Below are 23922 nucleotides of genomic sequence, written 5' to 3' on the forward strand. Positions count from 1 at the left end.
GTTGATTAGCAAATTAAACTTATGACTATTCCTGGCTAGAACAGAAGGTTGTGTTGTTTCACTGTGCCTGGAATAAAACAGAACAGAGTATCGCCACAAAATCGAGCCCGGTGGCATTTATTTCTGTAACTTTCACACCACAGAAAACCCTGTGGTTCAAGGCCTTGCCTGAGGGCACAATGGTTATATCTCAAAAACCTGTAGCATATTTTGTTACCTGTTGTTTCTGGAGTTTCTGCAGAGCCTCCACCTGCTGTTCGATCTTCTCGTCTCTCTTTCCGAGGTCTTTCTCTAGCGTTGTGCGGACCGTCTTCAGCTCCTTGATCTGGGTTTCGTGAGCACCAAGCTGGTTCCTATTGGCCACCAGCTCTTCCTGAGCTAGAACCAGCTTCTCCTCACACACCTACAACAGATAATAATCAGATACTGCACATAATCATTTATTAGGATGTTCTTGTACTTTATAAAACTGACCTTGAGGTCCTGGCGTACAGCAGAGAGCTCGGACTCTTTGCCGTAGTAATCAGACTGAATGGTGGCGAGACTCTCTTTGGTGCTGTCGCTGGTCTTCTGCAGCTCTGCACAGCGATTCATTTCAGAGGTTAAATCTTTAGACAGCGCCGTCACCTGCTCCTTCAGCCTGGCCTCCTCTTCGGCCTGAAACACAATTCAATGTTATTTGAAGAAGTAGTTCAGTCATAATGTCCAACGACATGTCAGATTTAAAGGCATCGTCAACCCAAAAATTGTAATTCTGCCTTCATTTACTCACCCTCATGTTTTTCTGAACCCATATGTCTTTCTTTCTTCTGCAGAACACAAAAAAGATAACTTGAAGAATGTTGGTAACCAGTTTTGGTTCCCAACATTCTTCAAAATATCTTCTGGCATGTTCGACAGAAGAAAGAAAGTTTTACAGATTTGGAACGACATGAGGGTGAGTGTGAGAATGACAGAATTTTCACTTTTGGGTGGATCCTTTAAGAACAGGAAATGAAACAGTCGATTTGGGTGAGTTAAGAGTACATTTATGTGCATTTTATGACACATTAGTGCGTATGAAGACTGTACGTGCCTTCTTAGCGAGGGAAGCCTGCAACTCGGACACTTGTGCCTTATGTTTCTTCACTTCCTGGCTCAAGGACCCCTGCGCAGTCTTCAGCTCTGCCTGTAGCTGCTGTGCACTCTTTTCCCTCTCTTTCAGTGTATCTTGAGATTGTTTTAGCTGAGTGTTCAGTAAGGTCAGCTGAGATTGTAGACCCTTTTCTGCCTAGAAAATTCAACAATTGCGAAATATCATGATTCATCTAACATGGGATTAAATGTTTCCTTGAAACTTAACAGGAGTTATATTTCACAATCTTACCTCTGTCGATTTTTCGAGCAGACCTTTAACATGGCTGAGCTCTTTAGAAGTGGTCTCCGTGTTTTTCTGAAGTTCTTGCTGTGCTTTCTGATAGATCTTCTCCTAAAAATTAGAGTAAAGCTGATAATTAAACTTCTTTTTGAGAAATGTTTTGCTTGAAAACTGTTGCCAAATGTATTGAGATTTGTTGTACAATGCCATGACTTTAATTTATTTTTTATACATACACAAGTTTCCAAATACTTTTTGATGACAAACTGTCATGTGACCCACCTTCTCTTCCAAAGTGGCCGTGCTGCTCTTCTTTTCTTTCTCCAGTTGAGTCTGGCTCTCTTTCAGGGCTTTAGAAGCTTTGCTCAGAGCCTCTTTCACTCTTGCCATTTCTTTAGTCTGAGCTTCCTTTTCCTCCTGAGCTTTCTGGAGATCTGCACTCAGACCCTGAACTTTCTTGTCTAACTCTGCCTGCCGCTTCTGACTCTCCTGAGACAGATTATCCAGGCTGGCCTGCAGGGTCACACGCTCCTGCTCTGCCTTCTCCAGCTGTTGTCTTGTTTCGGAGAGGGCTGAGGTTTTCTTCTTCAGCTCCTCTTGCTGGCTGGCAGCTCTGAAACAGAAAGGAAAGGGATTTTATACTCATCAAATTAAAGGTTTGAGGTTCGTGTTTTTTTAAATGTTTTTGAAAGAAGTCTCTTTTGATCACCAAGGCTACATTTATTTGATCAAAAATACTACTGTGAAATTTAAACTGTAATAAATTACATTCTAGAATAAATATAATTTATTCCTATGCAGTTAAAGCTGAATTTTCAGCATCATTACAGTCATTAGTGTCACATGATCCTTCAGAAATCATTTTAATATGCTGATTTGGTGCTCAAGAAACAATTTTTTTCTTATTTTCAATGTTGAAAACAGTTGGCTGCTTAATATATATTATAATAAAACCGTGAGACTTTTTTGTTCAAAAGAACAGCATTTATTTAAATAGAAATTTGTAACATTATAAATGTCTTTACTTTTGATCAATTTAACGCATCCTTGCGGAATAAAAGTATTTTAAAATTCTGACCCCAAACTGTTATGCTAGCACATACACATATAAAAGGTATAATCTTTCTCTTCCTGGAAACTAATTAAACTGTATGTATGCATGCATGTATGCATGTTAATGTTTGTTTTTAAATCAGAATTAACCCTTCGATATGTCCTACTCTAACTTCCAATTTCAATAGGAAATACACAAACACAGGAACAAAAACTGTTCCAAAACAAAGATATTTCAGTCTTTAACATTGCACATTTTCCAATATGAAGTACCTACCCTTGTTTTTCAGAGTCTAAAAGACGGTTCAGCTCCTTCGTCTTCATCTCCAGCTCACTGATCTGCTTCTTCAGCATCTGCTGCTCCTTCTGAGCTTGTTCCCTTCCAGAACGAAGCTCAACTATCTCAACCTCAGCTTTCTATGTCAGACAAAAACACACAGAAAACACATCAGATCACTGATGTTTCATTCGATTAATACAACGGCATGTAGCTTTTAAGTATTTCTCAACCAAGTAAACGTTTCAAGTAATTATTAGTCAATAACAAACAGCAAATAAATAAATCAAGACCAATTTCTTGTCAACACTGTTGTCTGATTATTGACGTTTGACATCTAACACACAGCAGGCGTGAAACGTTTCTAAAATGAAGTCATGTTGACGAAGCAGAAATGTGCTGCAGTGATGCTGACCTTGGTCTGGGTCTCCAGTGTCTCTATCCTCTGCTCTGCAGTCAGCAGTTTGTCTCTGCTGTCTTTCAGACCGGTCTCCAGCTGAGAGCTCTGCTCCTGCTTCTCCTGCAGCCTGCGGCCCTGCTCCTCCAGCTGAGCCTGCACTTTACTCAACTCCTGTGCAAACACACACAAAAAAAACACTTCTATGAACTTACAACCCTCGTGACACTCTTCTATTTGACTAATATAGTTATGCCGACTAATACAGCGATCAGATGTGCTCCTACAGTAGTCACATTCAAATCCAGACTCAAAACACATCTGTTTAGCTATGCATTTACTGAATGAGCACTGTGCCACTGTTTGTCTTACCATTGTGTATGAACTGTGCTATATAAATAAACTTGCCTTGCCTAATACAAATATAACAGGATCAAATGGTGTCACAGCAATAGTACATACTTGTTGCTTGTCTTGCAGTGCATTCTGGGCAGTCTCTAGATGGTTCTCTAAGTCGGCTCGCTGAGCAATTTTTGCTGCTTCGGCAGACAATAGCATCTCTGTCTTGGCTTTCATCTAAGAAAAAAAAGGCATGAGTTTTTTTAGATTATTCAATTATTATAATTAAATATTAACAAACTTGACCAATATTTTAACACATCTAACATAGGAAATCATTAGACTGGGATAAATAAAAATAAAAAACACTCTAATGTCACTTTGCATTAAAGGTACAATATGTAAGAATTTTTGTATCAAAATATTCAAAAACCACTCACACAGTGTTATATATTTCTTTCAATTGTGTACTTACATTATCCTAAATGTTTCCAAGAATTTGTAAATTCAGAGAAATTCACAATTTTAAATAGTGTATTAAATAATTTTAGAATAATCCCTTGTCACTTGTCGCCTGTCAGTGACGTAATATCCGCGTTATCCCTGGTTTCCGCTTGTACTGCCATAGTAACCATGGCGACAGACGTGGACAACTGCGTTACGTCTAGCGGCACGCTCACGCTGTTGTTGTTTCGTTCAAACATTATAGACCATGGCAAGCAGACTTTGGGACAAAAGTAGAAATAAAACAAGGATCAATATCGGAATGGCGTTTTCGAGATGCCGAGAGCTCCATGACAAACTTGGACTTGACAGAGCTTCACGAGTCACGGCTTGACAGAGACGCCGCTCTTGCATGACAGGTGTTTATTAGACAGGTGAGCAAATGTACATAAAACTAATCAATGTTATATAGCTCAACATGATGAAATGTTAGAATATGATCAGTATGGTATTCTCAAGTTGATCTAGCTTACTGCTAGTCTCATATAGCAAACAAACTAACACATAGAATAACATTATAACTTTCAACACACTCAAGTGCAGTTTAGTATGATAGTGTAACGTCAGACCAAGTGAAACAGCGCTGCGTTGACTCACAAATTTAATTAGTCTAATAAAATGACCTGTGTCAATAGTAATTCAGCACTTGTGTGTAGTTCGGATAAAATGAAATGTCCTTATTACTTTATATCCGCTGGACTCGCGTGTGGCGCTGATATCTGTCTCTCATTAGCAATCGCGCACAGCTTCATACCACAGTCATTCACTTATCCATAAACATTATTAGATCCATCGGCATGACGACAAGTTCCATGATTCCGCTTATCACTGCATCATCAATCTACGCCTTTGTTATTGTAAGAGGTTAGCGACCCCTAGCGGCGAAAAAAAAAAAACATATTGTAGCTTTAAGAGGTGCATCAATTTTTGGTCAAGATCTTATGAACTAACACAACACAAGTACCTGTGTGTCTAGCTGGACAATCTTCTCTTTGCTCTCTGTGAGCTGAGTGTTAAGTTCAGAGATGGTGGTCTCTAGGCCCTGGCACCGGTCTTGCGCTGAACGCAGGTGGGTCTTCTGCTCCTGTACTTGCTCATGAAGGTTGTCCTGAGCCTGTTTGTGGCTCTCTGACTGGTTCTTGAGCTTGTCAGTTAGCTGCGTAATCTAAATGAACACATGAGTGGAAAGCTAGAGTCAGATTCTGCCCTGTTCATAGAGTAGGATTGTCTAGTAACACTAGTGCAGTGTCCAGTACTTGTTCCTGTAGTGAATGATTTTTCTCCTGTAGTTGGTTCAACACAGCTGCCTCTCCTTCACCGGCCTGGATCTTAGCACACAGATCCTCTCTCTCGGCCTCCAGCTGGCTCACGCTGTCCTTACTCTTCTGCAGCAAAGCTTCAAGATTCTGGATCTTCTGGTCCTTGTCCCCGATCTGACGCAACACCTGCTCCAGGTCGTTCTGCATGAGAAGGTCAAAGAAACATGTATGTATCATGGTTTCCAAAATGGCACTAATGACTGGAGTAATGATGCTCAAAATTCAGTTTTACAGGAACAGGAATATTGTTATTTTACATTACAGGAATAAATAACATTTTAAAAAATATTTAAAAAGACAAAGTTTTTTTTATATTGTATTATTATTTCACAATTTACATTATTTCTGATCAAATAAATGCATAAGCATAAGAGACTACTTTCAAACATAATAAAAAAAAAATCTTACTGACATCAGATTTTTTTAAATATGTTTGAAAGTAGTCTCTTTCATCATAATATATTATTCTTTAACTTTATATATAATTATTATAATTATAAACATATATATATAGGGTTTATTCATTAATAAAATTATATTTTCTTTCCAAAAAATAAAAATAATTACCGGTATGTATGTTTTAATCTCAATAACATCTTGAAATAATATAGCAATAATGTCATAAATACATATACACATTTTTGAAAATGGCATATACTGTAAGAAATGGGTCATCTTTAATGTTAAGCCCTGCCAGTTATGATAGCAATATCCTTATATATGTCTGAAGATATTTTCATGCACAGTGGAGCAAATAATGTGTTTTTTTTTTTGTTTTGTTTTTAGAAAAATCCAGTTAAAAGGCTCTTTATGAGCTGCTACAGTTATGTTTACCTGAGCTTCTCTAAGTTTGCCATTAGTGCTCTGTTGAAGGGTTTGTAGTTCTTGGTTTTGCTGTTTGGATTTGTCCAGCTGATGCTGTAGGTCAGTAGACTTGGCAGAGGTCTCCTTCAACTATACGAACATGGTCACAGATATATCCAGAGAGAGAGAGAGAGAGAGAGAGAGAGAGAGAGAGAGAGAGAGAGAGAGAGAGAGAGAGAGAGAGAGAGAGAGAGAGAGAGAGAGAGAGAGAGAGAGAGAGAGAGAGAGAGACACATGCAGTGGTAAAAAGTGAAAACAAGACACTCAAGCCCACCACAGTAATAATTATTCTGTCTGGCACGTAAATACACACTTTATAAATTTAGAAGCTGATTAAACTAATAATTACTCTTAGTGTGCATCACTGCATTCGTGTGCTCCAAGTCTTCCAGCTTGCATGTCCAGTCCTGAAAAAATTCTAATAATCAGCCATTTTCTGTCTTTACCTGTTCATCCACGCGGGAGAGTTTAAGCTGCAGGTCTGCCACCTGCTGTTCCCGATCTTTGAGTTTCTCTCCTGACAGCTGTCTTTGCTCTTTAAGCCGGCCCTGCAGCTCCCCCAACTGACGCTCGGTGTCCAGCAGCTTCGCATGCAGCTGAAGAGGAGGAAAATATGAGAGCCTGATTACGATGATACAGCTTGATATAATATCATCTTAATGTACAAGTATAAATGTGTAATGGATGGATGGGACTGATCCTGGAGAAATGGATTTGATGTTGATTATGATTGCAAATGAAAAAAATTGAATCGCATGGATGAATGGATAGATTTGATTCTGAACTAAAAGATGGATGGATTTGATTCTGAACTAAAGGATAGATGGATGTGATTCTGGATAGTTGGATGGATTTGATTCTAACTGGACGGATGGATTCTCTTTCTCACCTTGCTAATCTCACTTTGCTGCTGCAGGCCCTGGTTTTCTTTATCGTCTCTCTGCTGTTGGAGTTGTTTCCTCTCTACCTTCAACTCCTGGTGGTTCCTCTCCAGCTCAGTGAGTTCCTGTCTGAGTCGTGTGACCTCTTCCCCGCGTTCGGTCGATTCAGTCTGGACCCGACTCAGAGCTGCCTCCCCTGATGACACCCGGGCTTGGCTCTCCTGGAGGTCCAGGTCTTTCTGGTGCAGACTAGCCTGAAGACTCTTCTTAGAGGCCTGTTCCTGACCCAGACGCTCCTCAAAATCCTGATTCTCCTTCTCCTTACGAGATAACTTCTCTGACAAAAGCTAAGGAGTGGCAGAAAGATTAGACACTTACTACATAAAATGACATCTCATTCATATAACATTTATTGTCTTTTAATGACAACCTATAAAAACACAGTAAAACAAGCACTCATCAGACCAGTCTATGCATACTGTACTCAAGACTCAACAAGATGGCAAACAACAGTGTTGCGGCATGATGACAAAATGTCTCAGAAATCTGAGATATCTCCCAGACGTCTTTTATGAGTTTTTTGAGGGCAGGGCTGGATAATTGTGTTCTGACCTTTACTTGTGACAGCTATTAAAGGGCAAGGAGGATAAGGGCGCAGTGACTAACACAAAGGTGACACGAAGACGATAAATACATCATATCCTGAGCTTTACTTCAGTACATAATGTCAAGGTTGAGAGCAGCTGAATACCCTTTCCCTTTTCGTCCAACATCTTTGTAAGCTAAAGGCTGCGGTCTCATTCGGTCATGTGTTGCTGTTAACAGTGTCTTCTTGCATTATTCCATTTTCTATTTAGTCCTCCAAGTGTCTGAAAGAGTCTTAAAGGGATAGTTCTCCCAAAACTTAAACATTTGTCAACATGAGGTTTGTTTCAAACCTGAAATACTTTCTTTTTTCCCCAGTTACACTTTCCAGTATTTTAGAGCAGTGGTATATTTTATATGTATATATATGTAAATATATACATATACAGTCAAACCAAAAATTAATCAGACACCAGATATAATTTTTTATATTTTTTTACTAGTGTGTGGAGTACCAAAATAAAAAATGCGCTGGGTAAATATGTTCAGACCGCTCATTTGCATACCGACATGGTTGACAGCTGTTAATGAACAAACACCATTTAAGACCGACACTGTAATACTGTATAAGATTTCCATTTGAAATGAATGCATTTATGTGCCGGTTTCAGAGCATAATGCAAAACTGTGACATTCACTGACTCGCTTCATTTGGCAGTGCTAAAACCAGCACTAAAGTACTTACTTCCTGGCAACCTGCCAAAATAAAAGCTTGCTGATTTTAGGTTTGAAAATTGTGGGAACTTTTATTAAAAAAAAAGAAAAAAAGAAGAAGAAAAAAGAAAATGTAAATGTGAATATTAGCATTGTATTTTTTAAGTGTACTATAAAATAATTGTATTTTAATTTAATAAAAAAAAAAAATATATATAGTATTATCACACCTTATTCATTATTTTGTTTATTTTATCAAAATAAAAAAAAACACTAAATAAAATGGATGGGTCACACTATGTGCAATGTGAGCACCAACCCGAATCTCCAGGTGCTCATGAGAACCAGATGGAAAAACTTATGTGCACCCCTGACTATAGTTCATTTATGTAAGTGAGGATAGCAAAATAAATTAAACTGAGACATATTATACCCAATAATTCTTCATTCAGTGAACTACCAGTAAAATGCATAAAAATTTGGGACAAAAATGTATTCAGACACTTTGACCTGACCATGTTATGCTTAAGTGTTTTTTCTTTAATTGCTAATGCGAACTTTTTACACCACATACTGAACAAAATTAACCATTGCTTGGTAACTGGTTGACCTAAATTGGTATTATCTAATTGTGTAAATTTAACAGCTGACAGCTATTCAACCTAATTCATTTGTGACAGTCAAACAGAAGGATGGCCAAAACCAGTGAAATATCAACTGATTTGATCTGAGTTCTTGTCATATTTTATTACCATTTTCTAAACTATAGCGAATAAACTGTGATAATGTGAGAAATGTTGAAGGTGTCTGAACCATTATCACAGAATATACAATCAAACCAAAATTTATTCACTCTTCAAGATGCCCAAATGCATAAACTTATGTTAAATTTGACAAATCAAACCTCATTATAAAGTGTTACCAATAAATAAATAAATATCTACTAATGTTATGCTGCCTTTAAAAAGTTATAGACTAGATGAAACAAGTGAGTAGCAAGTTTAAGTTCACTCTCTCTCTTATTCCTGTCCTTGAAAGACCTTGAAATTATCGTATATTTATCCCGCAGTACGTTTCACAGGGATGGTTCTATTAACGACCCCTTAATCGCCCCTATTTCACTTCCCATCAGTACCATGGTCCACGTTTTCCAGAAGTCAGCGGGCCTTTGGACTCTGATCTCCTAATCCCGTCCTGACAACTTAAACAATGGACTAGAGAGTTGTGGGTCATTACCTGCGGCCGTATATCGCTCTGACCATCAAAACAGGCACGAGACGAAACATCCCCTGCTGCTTTAATTACACAGCATCTGTGATGCACATGTCAACACTCTTTAATGGCCAATCAAAACACACAGTGTGCTGACAGGTCAATGGGGCCAGTTTGGACTGGATACACAGGGCCAGCAGCCCAAGCAACTTCCTGAGAAATGTGTCAGGCCGTTTCCTGAAAGCCAACTGGTAGTGATTGTAAACAAGAGGTACAGTAAACTTAAATTTGGAAGTGGGTGCAGAGGCTGGCAGGTCTTAACATAGTCGGCATTGGCGTGTGTTCTGTAAAGCCATAAAGTAGGCCATTAAAATATACAGCTGGATTTGCTGTGAGCATACCTTGTTGCTTAGGGGGGGTCCAGTAACAAGACACAACATATCTGCGTTTGTTTGTGTATGTGAGTGTTACCTGGGTCTGCTGCTGGAAGTTGTTCAGGTTGCTCTGTAATTGGTGGATCTGTTGGGTGTAGACCGCTGCCTCCTGAGGACCTTTCTCAAGTTCCGCCTTCAACTGAGCAATCGTTTTCTACAAACAAGCACACAAATGTGAGACCGCCACAGAAATCAAGTCTAGCCTGTAGTATGACCTGTAATTCATTTGCAACTGTTGGGAAACTGGGTGTCAAGCATTCAGCTGATGAAATAAACATTTAAGTGTTTATTTATTTATTTTTATTACTTTTTTCCCAGTGACAGCATTAAAATTGATCAAAAGTTCAAGATATTTATAATGTTACATAGATTTCTATTTCAAATAAATGCTTTTCTTTCGATTTTTGTACTAATCAAAAATTCTAAAGAAATCAGTTTCCACAAAAACATTAAGCAGCACAACATTGATAATAAAAATAAATGTTTTTTGAGCACCAGATCAGCATTAGACTGATTTTTTAAATGATCATGTGACACTGAAGACTGGATGAATGGCTTCTGAAAATTCAGCTTTGCCATCACAGGAATAAATTACGTTTTAAATTGATCAAAATAGAAAACAGTTATTTTAAACTGTAATAATATTCCACAATATTACTGTTTTTAAGAGACTTCTTCGATCCTGAACTTTTGAATGGCAGTGTATATGTCTATATGCTGCTATTTACATATTCTACGAAGATGACAGCCCTGCTCACAGAATACCAAGCAACATCTGCATGACTCAATTACTGTTCATTCATACATCATATCTTAATTTTGCATCATCTTACAGACTTCCTTCTTTGTTGATAGCATTGAATGGACATGGACACGGACTTAAAGACTATACTACCTTCCCTCACGTTGTCATTTTTGCTCACATCAATTTTAATGTCATCTACTCGGTTTAATACTTTTTGCATGTGTCAAAAACAAGAAAAGGATTTTAAAATTGAGTGAGAAATTAAAAAGAGCATTGCATAATGGTGGAGAATGTGGGTAAAAAAAAAACCTAAAGAAACATAAAAGAATGTATTCTGCGTCCCCATTCGCATACTATCCGTCCTAAATAGTATTTGGAATTAGAATTAGTGTGTCACAAATAGTAGTATGTTGAAATGAGTATTCCAAAGATACCCGATTGGTTTACTTTTTCCGGTTAGAATCCAAAGTGCAGATCCATGTACACTCTTAATGGCTAATATTGCCCACAACCTATTGTGCATTGGACGAGAATTCGATTAGAAAAAAACTACTAACATGGCAGATATGTGAGACTGACATTTAAAGGGATAGTTCACCCAAAAAGTATGTATTTTTTATTAACAAAAACAGTACTTACTTTTAGGGTATTGTACAAATAGGCGACATGGGATGCAGTAATAAGATATTAAGAGGGACTACTTCAAGACAGAAAATGGTTACCTCGAGTTTACGAATCTCCAAGAGAATGCAAAGCAGGTGCAGTGTTAAGTGAAGGGTGAGAGAGAACAAGGGAGAAGGACACACAATACACAAACCAGTGAGGTGAGACAGGACATGCAGTACAATGACAGAGGTGCCAATACACTGCGCCTACAGGTTATGACAAGTACATTGGAGCAAAACACTGGCTGTGTTTCAAACCCTAGTGAGCTGCCTACCTAGGTGGAAGTTTTAGTTAGGTTTTTAAAAATATATTAATATTTTTATTCAGCAAAGATGCATTAAAGGTACAGTATGCAAGTTTAGAATATCATATTAATAAAAATAGCATTGTCTGTAATGCATGGTACAAACATGTTATTCGCGGAAAATCAAGAAAACAATTGAATCAATCAATAAGATAGCAATGATTAGTTTTCTATCGATAAAGATTACAAACAGCTCACCGGTCTAATAAAACAAAAAACATTAAAGCATCTTTGTTGTTTCCGTGGTTTCTACCGAAATAAAACCGGACATCGAGGGTAAGGCGGATATGACGTAATTGACAGGCGACGCAATGACACGGGACGTTACACTGGTTAAAATGCCGAATTTCTCTGGATTTAAACATTGCTGGAAACATTTGGGATAATGTAAGTACACAAGTCAACAAAATATATAACACTGTTCTAGTGGTTTTTTGGATATTTAAATAAAAAAATCTTACATACTGTGCCTTTAAATTGATCAAAAGTAACTGTAAAATTCTATTTCAAATACATTTTCTATTCATCTAAGAATACTGAAAAAGTTGGATCACTGTTTCCACAAAATGTTAGCAGCACAAGAATTTAACAATTTAAACAATTCGAATAATAAGAACTATTTCTAGAGTCCAAATTAGCATATTATAATAATTTGGTGAGACTGCGAGACTGGATGACTGGAGAAATAGCTGCTGAAAATTTTATTTTGTCACCATGGGATTAAATTACATTTTAAAATATATTAAACTAGAAAAGTTATTTTAAATTGTAATAATATTTCACAATTACTGTCTTTACTGTAATTTTGATCAAATAAATGCAGCCTTGTTGAGCATAAGAGACTTCTTTCAAAAAAATCAAAAAACAAATCTGACTGACACTTTTGAAAGGAAGTCTTGGAATATGTTTAGTACTGAAAGTTATTGGGGGGAAAAACATCAAATTTAAAATGAAATAGTTAATCTAACTTTTGGGCGTGTGATTCATGTAAGAAAAAAATCAGTTATTAAGTTGCAGCTTATTGCTATACTAGACAGCTCTCAAGAGTCTGAAACAGTGACACTATAATCTAATGGATTTATGGAGGTATTTTGTGAAGAATGAGGTTTGCATCCTTAATATTTCCTTATACAGTCACTAGATGGCAGCCTTTGAATTGAGTAGACCAACCAAAGTCAAAAAGGAATATGTGAAAAAAGTGCACTCAAGTAACCTGTGTGTAATGATCTATGAACCAGGACTATTCTGCTTTTGAGGGACCTTATATAATGAGAAGAAATATTTAGGTCAAAAGTGCAGGCGATTACAGGCATGTTTACAGGAAACACTCAAGAGGTGGGAGGCCTGCAAGGGGGTTAATGGTTAACCTCAGGAATCTGTTCAAAATGACAGTCAGTGTGACCCTCAGACATTTAACAAACACGTCCGGATACTACATTATGATTGTAACCTACAGTATAAAATCCCTTGAAAATGTATCTTCATAGTTGTTGTCTAGACAGGGTAACCAGTAATCTACAATCGGCTATAGTCTTGGTTTGCTTCAAAGGGCAAAGTGACGTCACTGGTGCACCCAATCAAAGGTCAGCTGCTTATCTCTGTCTCAGAATGACCTCTTATTATCCCTGCCTTCACGAGCTATTGATTCTGGCATGAGTCTACATATTTGCCAGATACTATCAATACCTACATTTTCCGAATAAACAGCACAGAGATCAATTGTTTATAAAGCAAACATCATGGTAACTCTGTCCTTATGTCAGTGCAGTGCAGACAAGGTCACAGCAGGTTTGAGCTCACCTCTGAGGTAGTGAAGTTCGCCTGCAACAGTTCGTACTGGCTCCTGAGGCGCACGGACTCCTCCTCCCTCTCTCGGGTCATGTTATCCATGAGAGTCTGCACCTGCACCAACTCTTTCTTCAACACCTCCACGTCTTCCACTCCAGGCCTCTGAAGCTGGAGGAGAGTCAATGACAGACCGGATTAAGCTGGGAAAGATTGATGATGTATACGCAGCAGCAGCTGAGAGGATGCGAACTCATTAATTATCATGAGACAATAAAGGAGACGTTACCAGCTCTGCCGCCAGTTTCTCCTTCTCCTGTTTCTCTCTCTGCAGATCTTGGTTTAGATTGGCCAGCCTCTGCTCCAACATTTCTCTCATGCTTTTCTCCTCATCATAACGAGATTTGATGTCTGAGATATGAAACACATACTTATTTTAAAGCCGTTTTATTTTATTTCATATATATATACAAGAAATTTAATATTTAATAACTTCTGTATTTATATATAAAAGAAACAAACTCACGGTGGCTGAGAGAGCTCATTGCGCATCTTCATCAGTACGACAACATAAGTGCTGCAAATGTTCACAACGCAACCAAATGCCTGCAAACACTGACAACGCAACAAATACGGAAACGCGCTGCAAATACTCACAGCGCACATGCGATCAGGAAAAAATCCTAACCTTTCAGGTCATTGACATCACCACTGACGAGTATTGAACAATTAACGGTCCCAGCGTATTAAACATTTCCGTTGTGGTCTGTGCTATTTGCAGCTCGTTTCTGTATTTGGTTGCATTGTGAGTATTTGCAGCACGTGTGTTGTCAAACGGATGATGTTTTCTTAAAGGGGTGGTTGATTATGATATCACTTTTCTAACTTTAGTTAGTGTGTAATATTGCTGTTTGAGCATAAACAACATCTGCAAAGTTACAAAGCTCAAAGTTCAAAGCAAAGGGAGATATTTGCTTTTAAAGAAATCGTTTTTTTAAGGTGAACTAAGTAACTTTTTTACCTTAACTGAACAGCTTCGGAGTCATTGGAATAGTTATATGACTTTTTTCGGGTTGAATGGTGGTCGTCTCGCACCCCCCAAGCGCCTGTGAGCCGAATAACCACCCTTGCAACTTTGGGCCGGCGGGCCGTTTTTGCTAACCCTCAAAAAGTGTAACATGCTATATAAAAATATCTGTGGGGTATTTTGAGCTAAAACTTCACATACACACTCTGGGGACCATCAGAAACTTATTTTACATCTTGTGAAAAGGGCATTATACCACCCCTTTAATTTGCAGGTGTTTTCCTCAGTTGCAGCCCGTTGAGCTCTCTCGGTCACCATACAAACTGCATAAATATAAAAGGCAGGAACTTTCCTGCAAACTTACCAACTATCTCAGTTGCGAGCTGAGCAGCTTTCTGTTCAAATAAGTCTTTCATCTGTTTGATGTTGAACTTCTCTGTCTCAGACTCATTGAGCCTTACCTCGAGCTCTGAGAAGATGATACAAAATGATACAATACAAGACACATTCAGTTGTCAAAATTATTTCCAAGTATATATAATTTAAATTGATTCTACTGTACCACACCATACTTACAGTATAAGTAAACTTGGCCAAAAGGTTTAAAAGCCAAAATGTGAAGCTCTTATTTTTATATATATATATATATATATATATATATATATATATATATATATATATATATATATATATATATATATATATATATATATATATTATACACACACACAAATTTTAAACAATTATATGATTACAGGATATTTCTAAGAATGCAATCAATGAATCAATGTAATCCCACAGATCTATTGATTGAGCTTAACTTTTATTGAACCTGCTACATTCCTTTAAAGAACTAATTAACACTACTCAACTAACCTGATTGTTCTCCACTGGTACCACCACTCTGCGAGACCTAAAATCAATACACATCCAGCCATTCAATTAGAGAACACAGCAAACATTCCTTCAGTAATCAATAGACATTATTAAAAGCGTAAACCTTTCTTAAACCATCTTTGATCTCTGTGTGAAAAACCAAGCATTTCTAAGGATTTACTTTATTAGTCGATAGTTGTCCTTGTACTTTGTCTAATTCTTTTTTCAGTTCCGCAGAATACCAGCGTTCCTCCTGAAAACACACACCACAAATTTCACATCAGCAATTTCAAACCCAATAGACACATCCAATGGAAAATAACATAATTGAGTAATGGTGTTATGAGTAGTGCGCATTTCAGGCATACTAAGGCTGATAAAAAGGGTGGGAGTCAAAGGCAGAATACCTTCAGTGAAGTCTGTAAATCTTGGACTTCCTGTCGAAGGACTAGATCCTCCCTTAACAAGAAAAAGACATGCCTTTATAATAAACTTTTCATATTATGCAGTTTTCTGTGGAATAACTTGTCGCAATACATGATGTTTCTTTGATGGTGAACATGATATACATGGTCCACAATAAAACAAAATGACTATTTCTTTCTTTCTTTTCTGTATTCCTTACTTCAAGGGATAGTTCGGCCAAAAATGATATTTAACCCATGATTTACTCACCCTCAAGCCGTTCGAGATGCATATGTCAATCTTTTTTCAGACGAACACATTTTCAGTTATTTTAGAAAATGTCTTAGATCTTTCAGTGGTTATAATGTGAAGCTATAGGGTCCTAACCCTAACCCTAACCGCACGGATTACCCTCAGAAGGCCTTCGTTTATCCCCCTGGAGCCGGATGTATTACTTTTGTGAAGGATGCATGCACATTTTGGGACTTGAAGGAGGTGGACCCCCATAGCTTCACATTATAACCACTGAAAGATCTAAGACATTTTCTAAAATAACTGAAAATGTGTTCGTCTGAAAAATGATTGACATATGCATCTCGAACGGCTTGAGGGTGAGTAAATCATGGGTTAAATATCATTTTTGGCCGAACTATTCCTTTCATAGCATATTTCACATTAAGATTAAATTCAGCCTAAATCTCAGGATGGCAAGATTATCTGACTGAGCAACTGAGTTTTCCTGACAGGAAAGGGAGCAAGAAGGGTTTAATACTACAGAAGCCCACCTGCCAGGGCTGAAGGGGGACGGCTGGTCTCCTGGCTCATGGAACACCTCATAATGTTTGAAGAGCTCCTCAGCAGAGTTATGTGACTTCATACACTGGGGACAAATGAAGCCCTGCAGACAAACCAATTAACACCACAATGAGATTCGAAAGAGCAATGAACACATGACTTAACATCATCATACATCCGTTATTAAAATGAGAGTTAAAGAAAGAATTTATATCCTCTCATCATTTATTAACCCTCATTTATTTCTTCCATTGAACACAATAGGAGATGTTAGGCAGGACGTTCAAGTCAAGATACTCTTTACCAAACTAAGGAGCCAATTACACAGAACGTGTATTTACATCTAAAAAATTGAGAAACAGGGGAATGAAAAATTGGGTCTTATTCACTAAGCATGCATACACACAAATTTGTGCGCAACATCGGCATACTAACATTTTCACAAACAAAACATGATTATATTATAACAATAAATATTACAATTTAATTTCATCTTAAATATATTTCATCATATAGCCTACAGTGAAAGAGTAAGAAAAGCTGCGTTATAGCTTTAGCTGTGAGGTTTAGATAATGCAGATTTACTCGTATGTACAGCTGAATACTGAGAGGTCTGTAATCTGCGTCTGAATAAAAGTAATATAAGGTGTCAATAAAGGTGTTTTTTGTGTTTGAACTGGTTTTGAGAATGACACACTTGGCATTGCTCGAGGATCTGGCCAGAGAGCGGCATATGTTTGACGAGTGATGAAAGGCTGTAAAGGAAAGGTTGTGTGGAAAGTCCTTATGTCCTATCCAAATGACTAACCTCGTGCACGCGGCCGCTCATTTAGAATACTAGATTCACTAAATTCATGTGCATACGCATGTGTTGTGAAGATTTTTCGTGTAATGTTCTGCTATGCGTACAAATACAGCATAATCCATGCAATTATTAGTGAATGAGACCCAGTGTCTAGACTTCTCTTAACTTCAGCGGCGCATTTAGAATGCTGATTCAAATGCAAGACGCTGCAAAACATGCCAGACATAAAAGCAACGGTCAAATGTGATCGTCTAGCATGTTTACATAGGAAAACAATGGAAAAGCAGCAAAGTGAAATGCAAAAACATGTTCTGTTGGCACCTTGGAAAGTAAATGTGACCACAAAACACACACACACACACACACACAAAAAGACTTTAATTTGTACAATTAGAATATGTACATATTCAAATTTGGCACATTGTGGTTGGATACAAGTCTTGACACTCATTACCTGAATATAAATGCAAATGTCAATGAGATTTGAGAGCTGCTGTGCGACAACAACTTCACTGAAATTTAAGTTTATTCCTCACAATGCTCACATAAAGCTATAATATGACTTTGTAAGAGTTGAGTCATATGGACTGGATTTTATGGTGCTTTTTTGCCACTTCTGAAGCTTGTAGGGGTGTAACGATACCTTCATGTCATGATTTGATACATATAACGATACTGAACAGACAATACAATATTATTGCGATACTCCAAGATATATATGGTAAAAAGTTAACAAAAAACTTACAGTTGATTCAAATGCTAAATTTAGTATTAAATGGTGGGTTTCAATGAATAGGCTTGGACTTGGTGCTGGTAACCCAATGCACAGGACAATGGTGACACCAGAATAAACATATTAATGATTATGAAGCTGAAAATACAGAATTATTTTAGATGAATATGTTTGCACTAGATATAGGCCTATTTAAAATAATATAGGCCACTTTTTACTGGTAACATAAGACATTTGGCATTATCAGGACCCACAAATATCCCCCCATTGCATTATTATACATTATACTAAACATTATATATAGTAGTTTAATACTAACATTAATACTAATATTAATGTTAATACTAATACTAACGATTAAAACTCTGTAAACTTGATTTTTTTCTCACACAGTAATTTTTATTTTGGGTGAACTATACACAATACAGATTGTCACTATCCACGATTGAATTGCGATATATTGTGACACGATATATTGTTACACCCCTAGAAGCTTGACGGACCCTCGTCCCCATTCACTTTCATAAGAGCAGAGTGAACATTTTGATAAACTTATTTTGCAAGAAAATCCTAATAAGAGTGAGTGGCTAAATGATGGCAGAACTTTCATTTCTGCGTCAACTATCCCTAAAGTCCTGAATGCAACACTGATATCATTTTAGCAAATGACAGAAAAAGATATTAAGGCAATGAGGCATTTGGCATTAATATGGTAGGGTTATACATTTAATTCGGCTTACCTCCGAGGACTCATTATTCATATCAGCAGACGGCTGCTCAGACTCCGAGCTCTGGGATCCTCCTTTCCCAGGAGTCTATATCCACAAAGATATGTGCAGAGAAAGTAGAGAAAGGAAGGATTTGAATCAGATGTCAGCTGCGATGAAACTCATCTCATTATTTCACACTATTCATGTCTGGCACAGCTGATCAGGTATCTGGGCTGCTGATCAAGAATGAGTGCACATCATATCATGTCATTCACAAGGTGTAAAGGCAAAGATCGCTTTGTTCATTTCTTGGGATGTGCTCGGCATGGCTGTCAGTCATCGGGCTGAAACGGTATACTCAGCAAGAGGGTAGTTTAACGTTTCCCTCGATCTTGGCAATCGAGAGCAGTATGATGTCAAACAATGCTGTTCTCTAACATTGATACGCCCTTGACATTTCATATGTGCTTACTGTCAGATCACAAGATGTCACAAGTCACAACAGGGATACAAGTGGCCGAAAACTACGGCTTAGTCATAATTAGACCTTACTTTCAGCTTCCCTTCCACTTCTGAAAGAGAATAACTTTGACACCTCGCCACGTAACACATGGCTTGGTTCAAGAAATATTTTTACTAGTATAAAAAAAAAGCACGTCAAATAAACAGGACTTTCAAATCCTCAATGACTCTCTGTATTAGAGATGGGAGTTGGGTCAATAAATGTTCATGTAACAGCCCAAAACTAAAAGAAAAAAGAACCTTTACTTTGCATAATTTTATTTTGATATTAAGACCCTTAAAACTTTTTGCACTATGATATTATTTTTAGGACAAATAGTAACATTGTATCCCCCAATTCTCATTACTGCACTGCAATCATTTACTGTAATTCAGTCACAAACAGTGTTTTGCAATGATTTAAAAAAATATTAACTTTTAAATAAAGGCAGTTCAGAAAATTCTACCAGGATGTATAAATACTTATAATATCCTCCTGAGACCCAGAAAAAAAAAGTTTTGTGAATTTAGTTTTTTTCCATGTCATCACACTGTTTAGAGCACAATAAACAAATGGTAAAAAAACATTTTTGAAAAATAATATTTTATTCATACGTTATGCTATGTCCTCTGTAGTGGACGCCAGGACTAAGTTGTTTAAAAAATAAAATGACATGAAATTATATGTATAGGCAAAAACAATGGGATTTTTTTTTCAATCACCAATAAATTTTGGGGTTTCAGGATTTTTTCAACCAAAATTTGTATAAAGATTATTCTCAACTATGTTATGAAAGAAATAACGGAATGAATTGATACACCATTTTACTTTCTGCAATATGTGGGTAAAATGGCCATAAATTAATATTCCCATTCAATGCAATGTATCTATACACTGTATCTAATTTGCACATTAATGTGTTCTTGGAGCAACATTTAATGAAAAAAGAAGTGTAATAATTGGAGTAATAATTGGCAACATTTTAATAGTAATATCTAATATTTCATAGGAATGTTGATGTATAATTTATTTCCATATTCACTTGTTGTGTCTCACAAAATGCCTGATAAACATGATTTAAGTCCTGATGTCCTCTACAGTGGACACGTTTGAAATCAATTACAACGTTCTGTAACAGAAAGTATTTGTTTTAATTTGAAACCCCTTAATATTTTCCTGAGATGTTGTTTTATGAAATACAATTTGAAAAGTAGTCCAATTTAAATTATAATTACAATATATTATCATATTTCCATAAGAATGCTACATTTGATCACTAAATTAATGTCAGACATTTTTAAAGACCAAGGAGTAGTTGTTTTCATGGTGAAACCTCCAAACATTTGGTATCTCTGAAAAGTCCTGAATGTGCTCTTTACAGGACACCCAGGTTGTGTCATGTGACATGTATGATGTCAGAGAAATCCACTAAAATATAATGTCCACTACAGTGGACAAAAGTCTATTCTTGGGTCCCAGGAGGGTATCTTTTTGAATGAAATTAAACTTTTATTTAGCAAAGATGCATTAAATAGATCAAAGGTGACATTTTTAATGTTAAAAAAGATTTATATTTTAAATAAATGCTGTTCTTGCAACTTTTTATTCATTAAAGGATCCTTAAAAAAGTATCAGTTTAAAAAGATATATTAAGCAGCACCACTAAGTTAAGAAAATAATAATGTTTCTTGAGCACAGAATCAGCATATTACAATGATTTCTGAAGGATCATGTGACACTGAGGACTGAAAATTCAGCTTATTCAATAAATTACATTTTAATATACATTAACACATTAAATAGCTATTTGAAATAGTACTAATATTTTATATTACTGTTTTTATCAAATAAATGCAGCCTTGCTGAGCATATAAGACTTCTTTAAAAAAAAAAAAAAAAAAAAATCTTTAGAAAGGTGATGTTTATACACCAACACTACACAGTTTGCATGGGCACTCCAAGGCACTTCATTACATGTTATTATTATGTTGCATGTCCAAAAGAATGTACATTACCATAATGGATGACCTAACATCTTAAGGTGTCTGCTGCTAGACGAAAAACCTATGGTAGATCCACAGGATCTTACAGGAATATTATTAAGCAGATATGAAAGACTCAAGGACTGTCAGCTGCTGCCTAAAATATCAGGTTGTATAACTTAACTATTAGCAATAGGACATGACAGATCAGACATTTCTATTAATGGGGAAATCATCTAGTGTGAGTCACAGCTTGACAGATGACTGAAAAATACATTCACACCAGTTATTTCAACGGGACACGTCTTTGGGACAAAATTATCAAAGCTGACACCTTGTCATTGCTTGTCGTTAATCATAAAACGACTTATGAATAAGCAATTCGACAAAGCTATGTTATTAGCCCGCTAACCGGCTAACAGCTCAGTCTCCATGTCAACATTCACGCAGAATGACATCATCACAATATTCACTGTTCCTCAAGAACAAAAGAGATCTGATCCAGTCGCGATTCGAGACTGTCGTCAAGAAACCACAAGCGAAAAGTCATTTTAATCAATCTTGAGCAAAGGCCATCATTCAGTGTCAGGCCCGACGAGCTACAAATCACATGCAACTGAATGAGTGTCTGTGTGTATTTCACTCACCATCTGTAATATTCGTCTTAACATTCTGGTCCTTTCTCTGACTAGAACTATGAAAAATCCAATCTTAAAAGTTTTGTGCTAATGAGGGAGTGTATAAATATTGTGTTGTTGACACCTGCAGACACACACTGCTGCTTCTGTAGAAGCACACCGTTTCCTGATAAGTCCCGCCCTTCATCTAATCAATGTTTGCGATGATTGGTCCGCCTGCATGAATGGCTTCTAAGCTGCCCAATTGTAGGCTGTCTGAAAGGAGCGTCCACCAATCATTGAAAAGAGAGATTAGTTTAAAGGCGGGATTTGTCGCAACAGTGACCGTTCACTTTTCCTTTATTCCGGAAGTATTATCCTTTTACAGTCTATGGTAATTTCCCATAGACAGTAAAAGAAAGTAATTTCCCATTCATTTTTTTTTTTCTTTCGCTTGACAGGAACTCCGCTTCCACAACGATTACGTATTTCCGGTTATTGTGAGAAAGGTCTATTAGGATTAAAAAAAAATCAACTGTAAAATATTCTTATCCATTAACAAAAGCAACCAGATCAGACATTAATCGCAACATAACAAATATTATTTTTCAAAAAAAGTGTTAGAAAATCGGAGAAGTGCAGAAAGGTAATGAGGCCATGAACTACGCATCCCACGAAGCATTACGAATGACGTAATAGAGTCCAACGAATTCTACGAATGGAGAAATAGTCAAATATATACAGATAAATATAAGTTGTTTGAGAGTGTGGGTCGTCAGACTCGATTACTTTATTTGCATTGCAAATGAGCGTGGAAGTTCTTTGCTCTCTATCCAGCCAAAAGTGTTACTCAGAGATTTCATTACGATATTGATTATTCCTGTGATTTTTGTTCATCAGAAAAATAATCTGTTGTCCTTTTTTGTAATTGTGTACACACAAATAATTTTTGGGTGGATATGGAGGGGAAAAATTAGAAAAGGAAAACAGATATTATAATCAAGATTAATAATTTTGATATCTGTATTTAGGCTATGTATTATTCAATGAAAATAATAATAATAATACAATTTTCTTTTACAATTTTACATAGGCTACACAAAACGAACAAAAACAACAATAGACAAGAAACATGAAAAGACGAGCATGGAGGTGATGGATTGGAAGGATCCACATCAGAGAAAATATATTGATCTGTGAACACTGTTATGAACTGCATTGAATAATTCCCTTTCTGCTGCTGTAAACAGTTACTCAAATTGATTCACTTCATATTACACGTGTTATACGTTTTAATTATCAGGAAGTCATGGATTTTTCAACTTGCACACTTTTTTATTTACACAGGTTAAAGGTGAAGAGGGACGATGATCTGCATTAGGAGGAGTTGTAGTTGCGGTTGTGCTTGTTGATCCACAAGTGCTTCAGTTTCGGATCGTTCATGTAACGTTCCAGCAGCAACTCTTTTTCTCTTCGCTCCTTCTCCTTGATTATTTTCTTCTCCTCCTTTTTCTTGGCCTTCTCCTCTGCCCACCCTTACGAAAAAGAAGTTCATTCAAGTGTTCTATTAGTATACATATTTTAAACTAAAAATAAGAAAGTATACTTTCAGTCTACATTTTATATACTTCTCAAAAATATACTTTATGTACTTCTCAGAAAATATACTTAAAATTACACTTAAGTGTACTTTACTTATACTGAGAGAAAAGTCCAATTTGGCCTGTAGTTGTACTCAATCTTTTGATCGAGATATAAAAGTATAATTAAGTAGGCTATTCAAAGTATAGGCTATAGGCTTGTAGTTGTGTTAACTCTTTTGATCGAGTAGCCTCTTAAATATAGGCTACCTATTAAATGTAGCCTATTAAACCAACAAAACATTATAGATCACGCTCTCCAGACAAATTTCAAATTTGGTTTGAGACACCCAAATGGCTGTTCCTTCAAATAGTGCCCTATGAAAAGTTTTTTTGGCTTTTAGTATGAATATGTTAGCCTTACTGTTATCTATAAGTTAGTGTGCTCCAAAAT

General features: G+C 36.7%; 1 protein-coding gene across 1 annotated transcript in view; it reads right to left on the reverse strand.

Moving 5' to 3' along the window:
• The window catches only part of eea1 (early endosome antigen 1), a 35565-nt gene extending 13467 nt beyond the window's left edge, over positions 1-22098 (reverse strand). The window contains exons 1-23 of the mRNA XM_079873645.1: positions 21919-22098; positions 18818-18892; positions 16530-16642; positions 15747-15798; positions 15521-15592; positions 15340-15376; positions 14828-14932; positions 13726-13847; positions 13452-13607; positions 9974-10090; positions 7000-7338; positions 6557-6706; positions 6081-6200; positions 5184-5387; positions 4892-5092; positions 3547-3660; positions 3103-3258; positions 2688-2827; positions 1640-1970; positions 1367-1468; positions 1076-1270; positions 475-657; positions 218-403 (exon numbers count right to left, since the gene is read on the reverse strand). Of these exons, the coding sequence (XP_079729771.1) occupies positions 218-403; positions 475-657; positions 1076-1270; positions 1367-1468; positions 1640-1970; positions 2688-2827; positions 3103-3258; positions 3547-3660; positions 4892-5092; positions 5184-5387; positions 6081-6200; positions 6557-6706; positions 7000-7338; positions 9974-10090; positions 13452-13607; positions 13726-13847; positions 14828-14932; positions 15340-15376; positions 15521-15592; positions 15747-15798; positions 16530-16642; positions 18818-18892; positions 21919-21942 (3294 nt within the window). The 5' untranslated portion in view covers positions 21943-22098. The remainder of the gene's footprint in view (positions 1-217; positions 404-474; positions 658-1075; positions 1271-1366; positions 1469-1639; positions 1971-2687; positions 2828-3102; positions 3259-3546; positions 3661-4891; positions 5093-5183; positions 5388-6080; positions 6201-6556; positions 6707-6999; positions 7339-9973; positions 10091-13451; positions 13608-13725; positions 13848-14827; positions 14933-15339; positions 15377-15520; positions 15593-15746; positions 15799-16529; positions 16643-18817; positions 18893-21918) is intronic.
• Positions 22099-23922: the final 1824 nt, after the last annotated feature.

The sequence above is a fragment of the Squalius cephalus genome (genome assembly GCF_949319135.1).
Source record: "Squalius cephalus genome assembly, chromosome: 6".
NCBI classification, from domain to species: Eukaryota; Metazoa; Chordata; class Actinopteri; order Cypriniformes; family Leuciscidae; genus Squalius; species Squalius cephalus.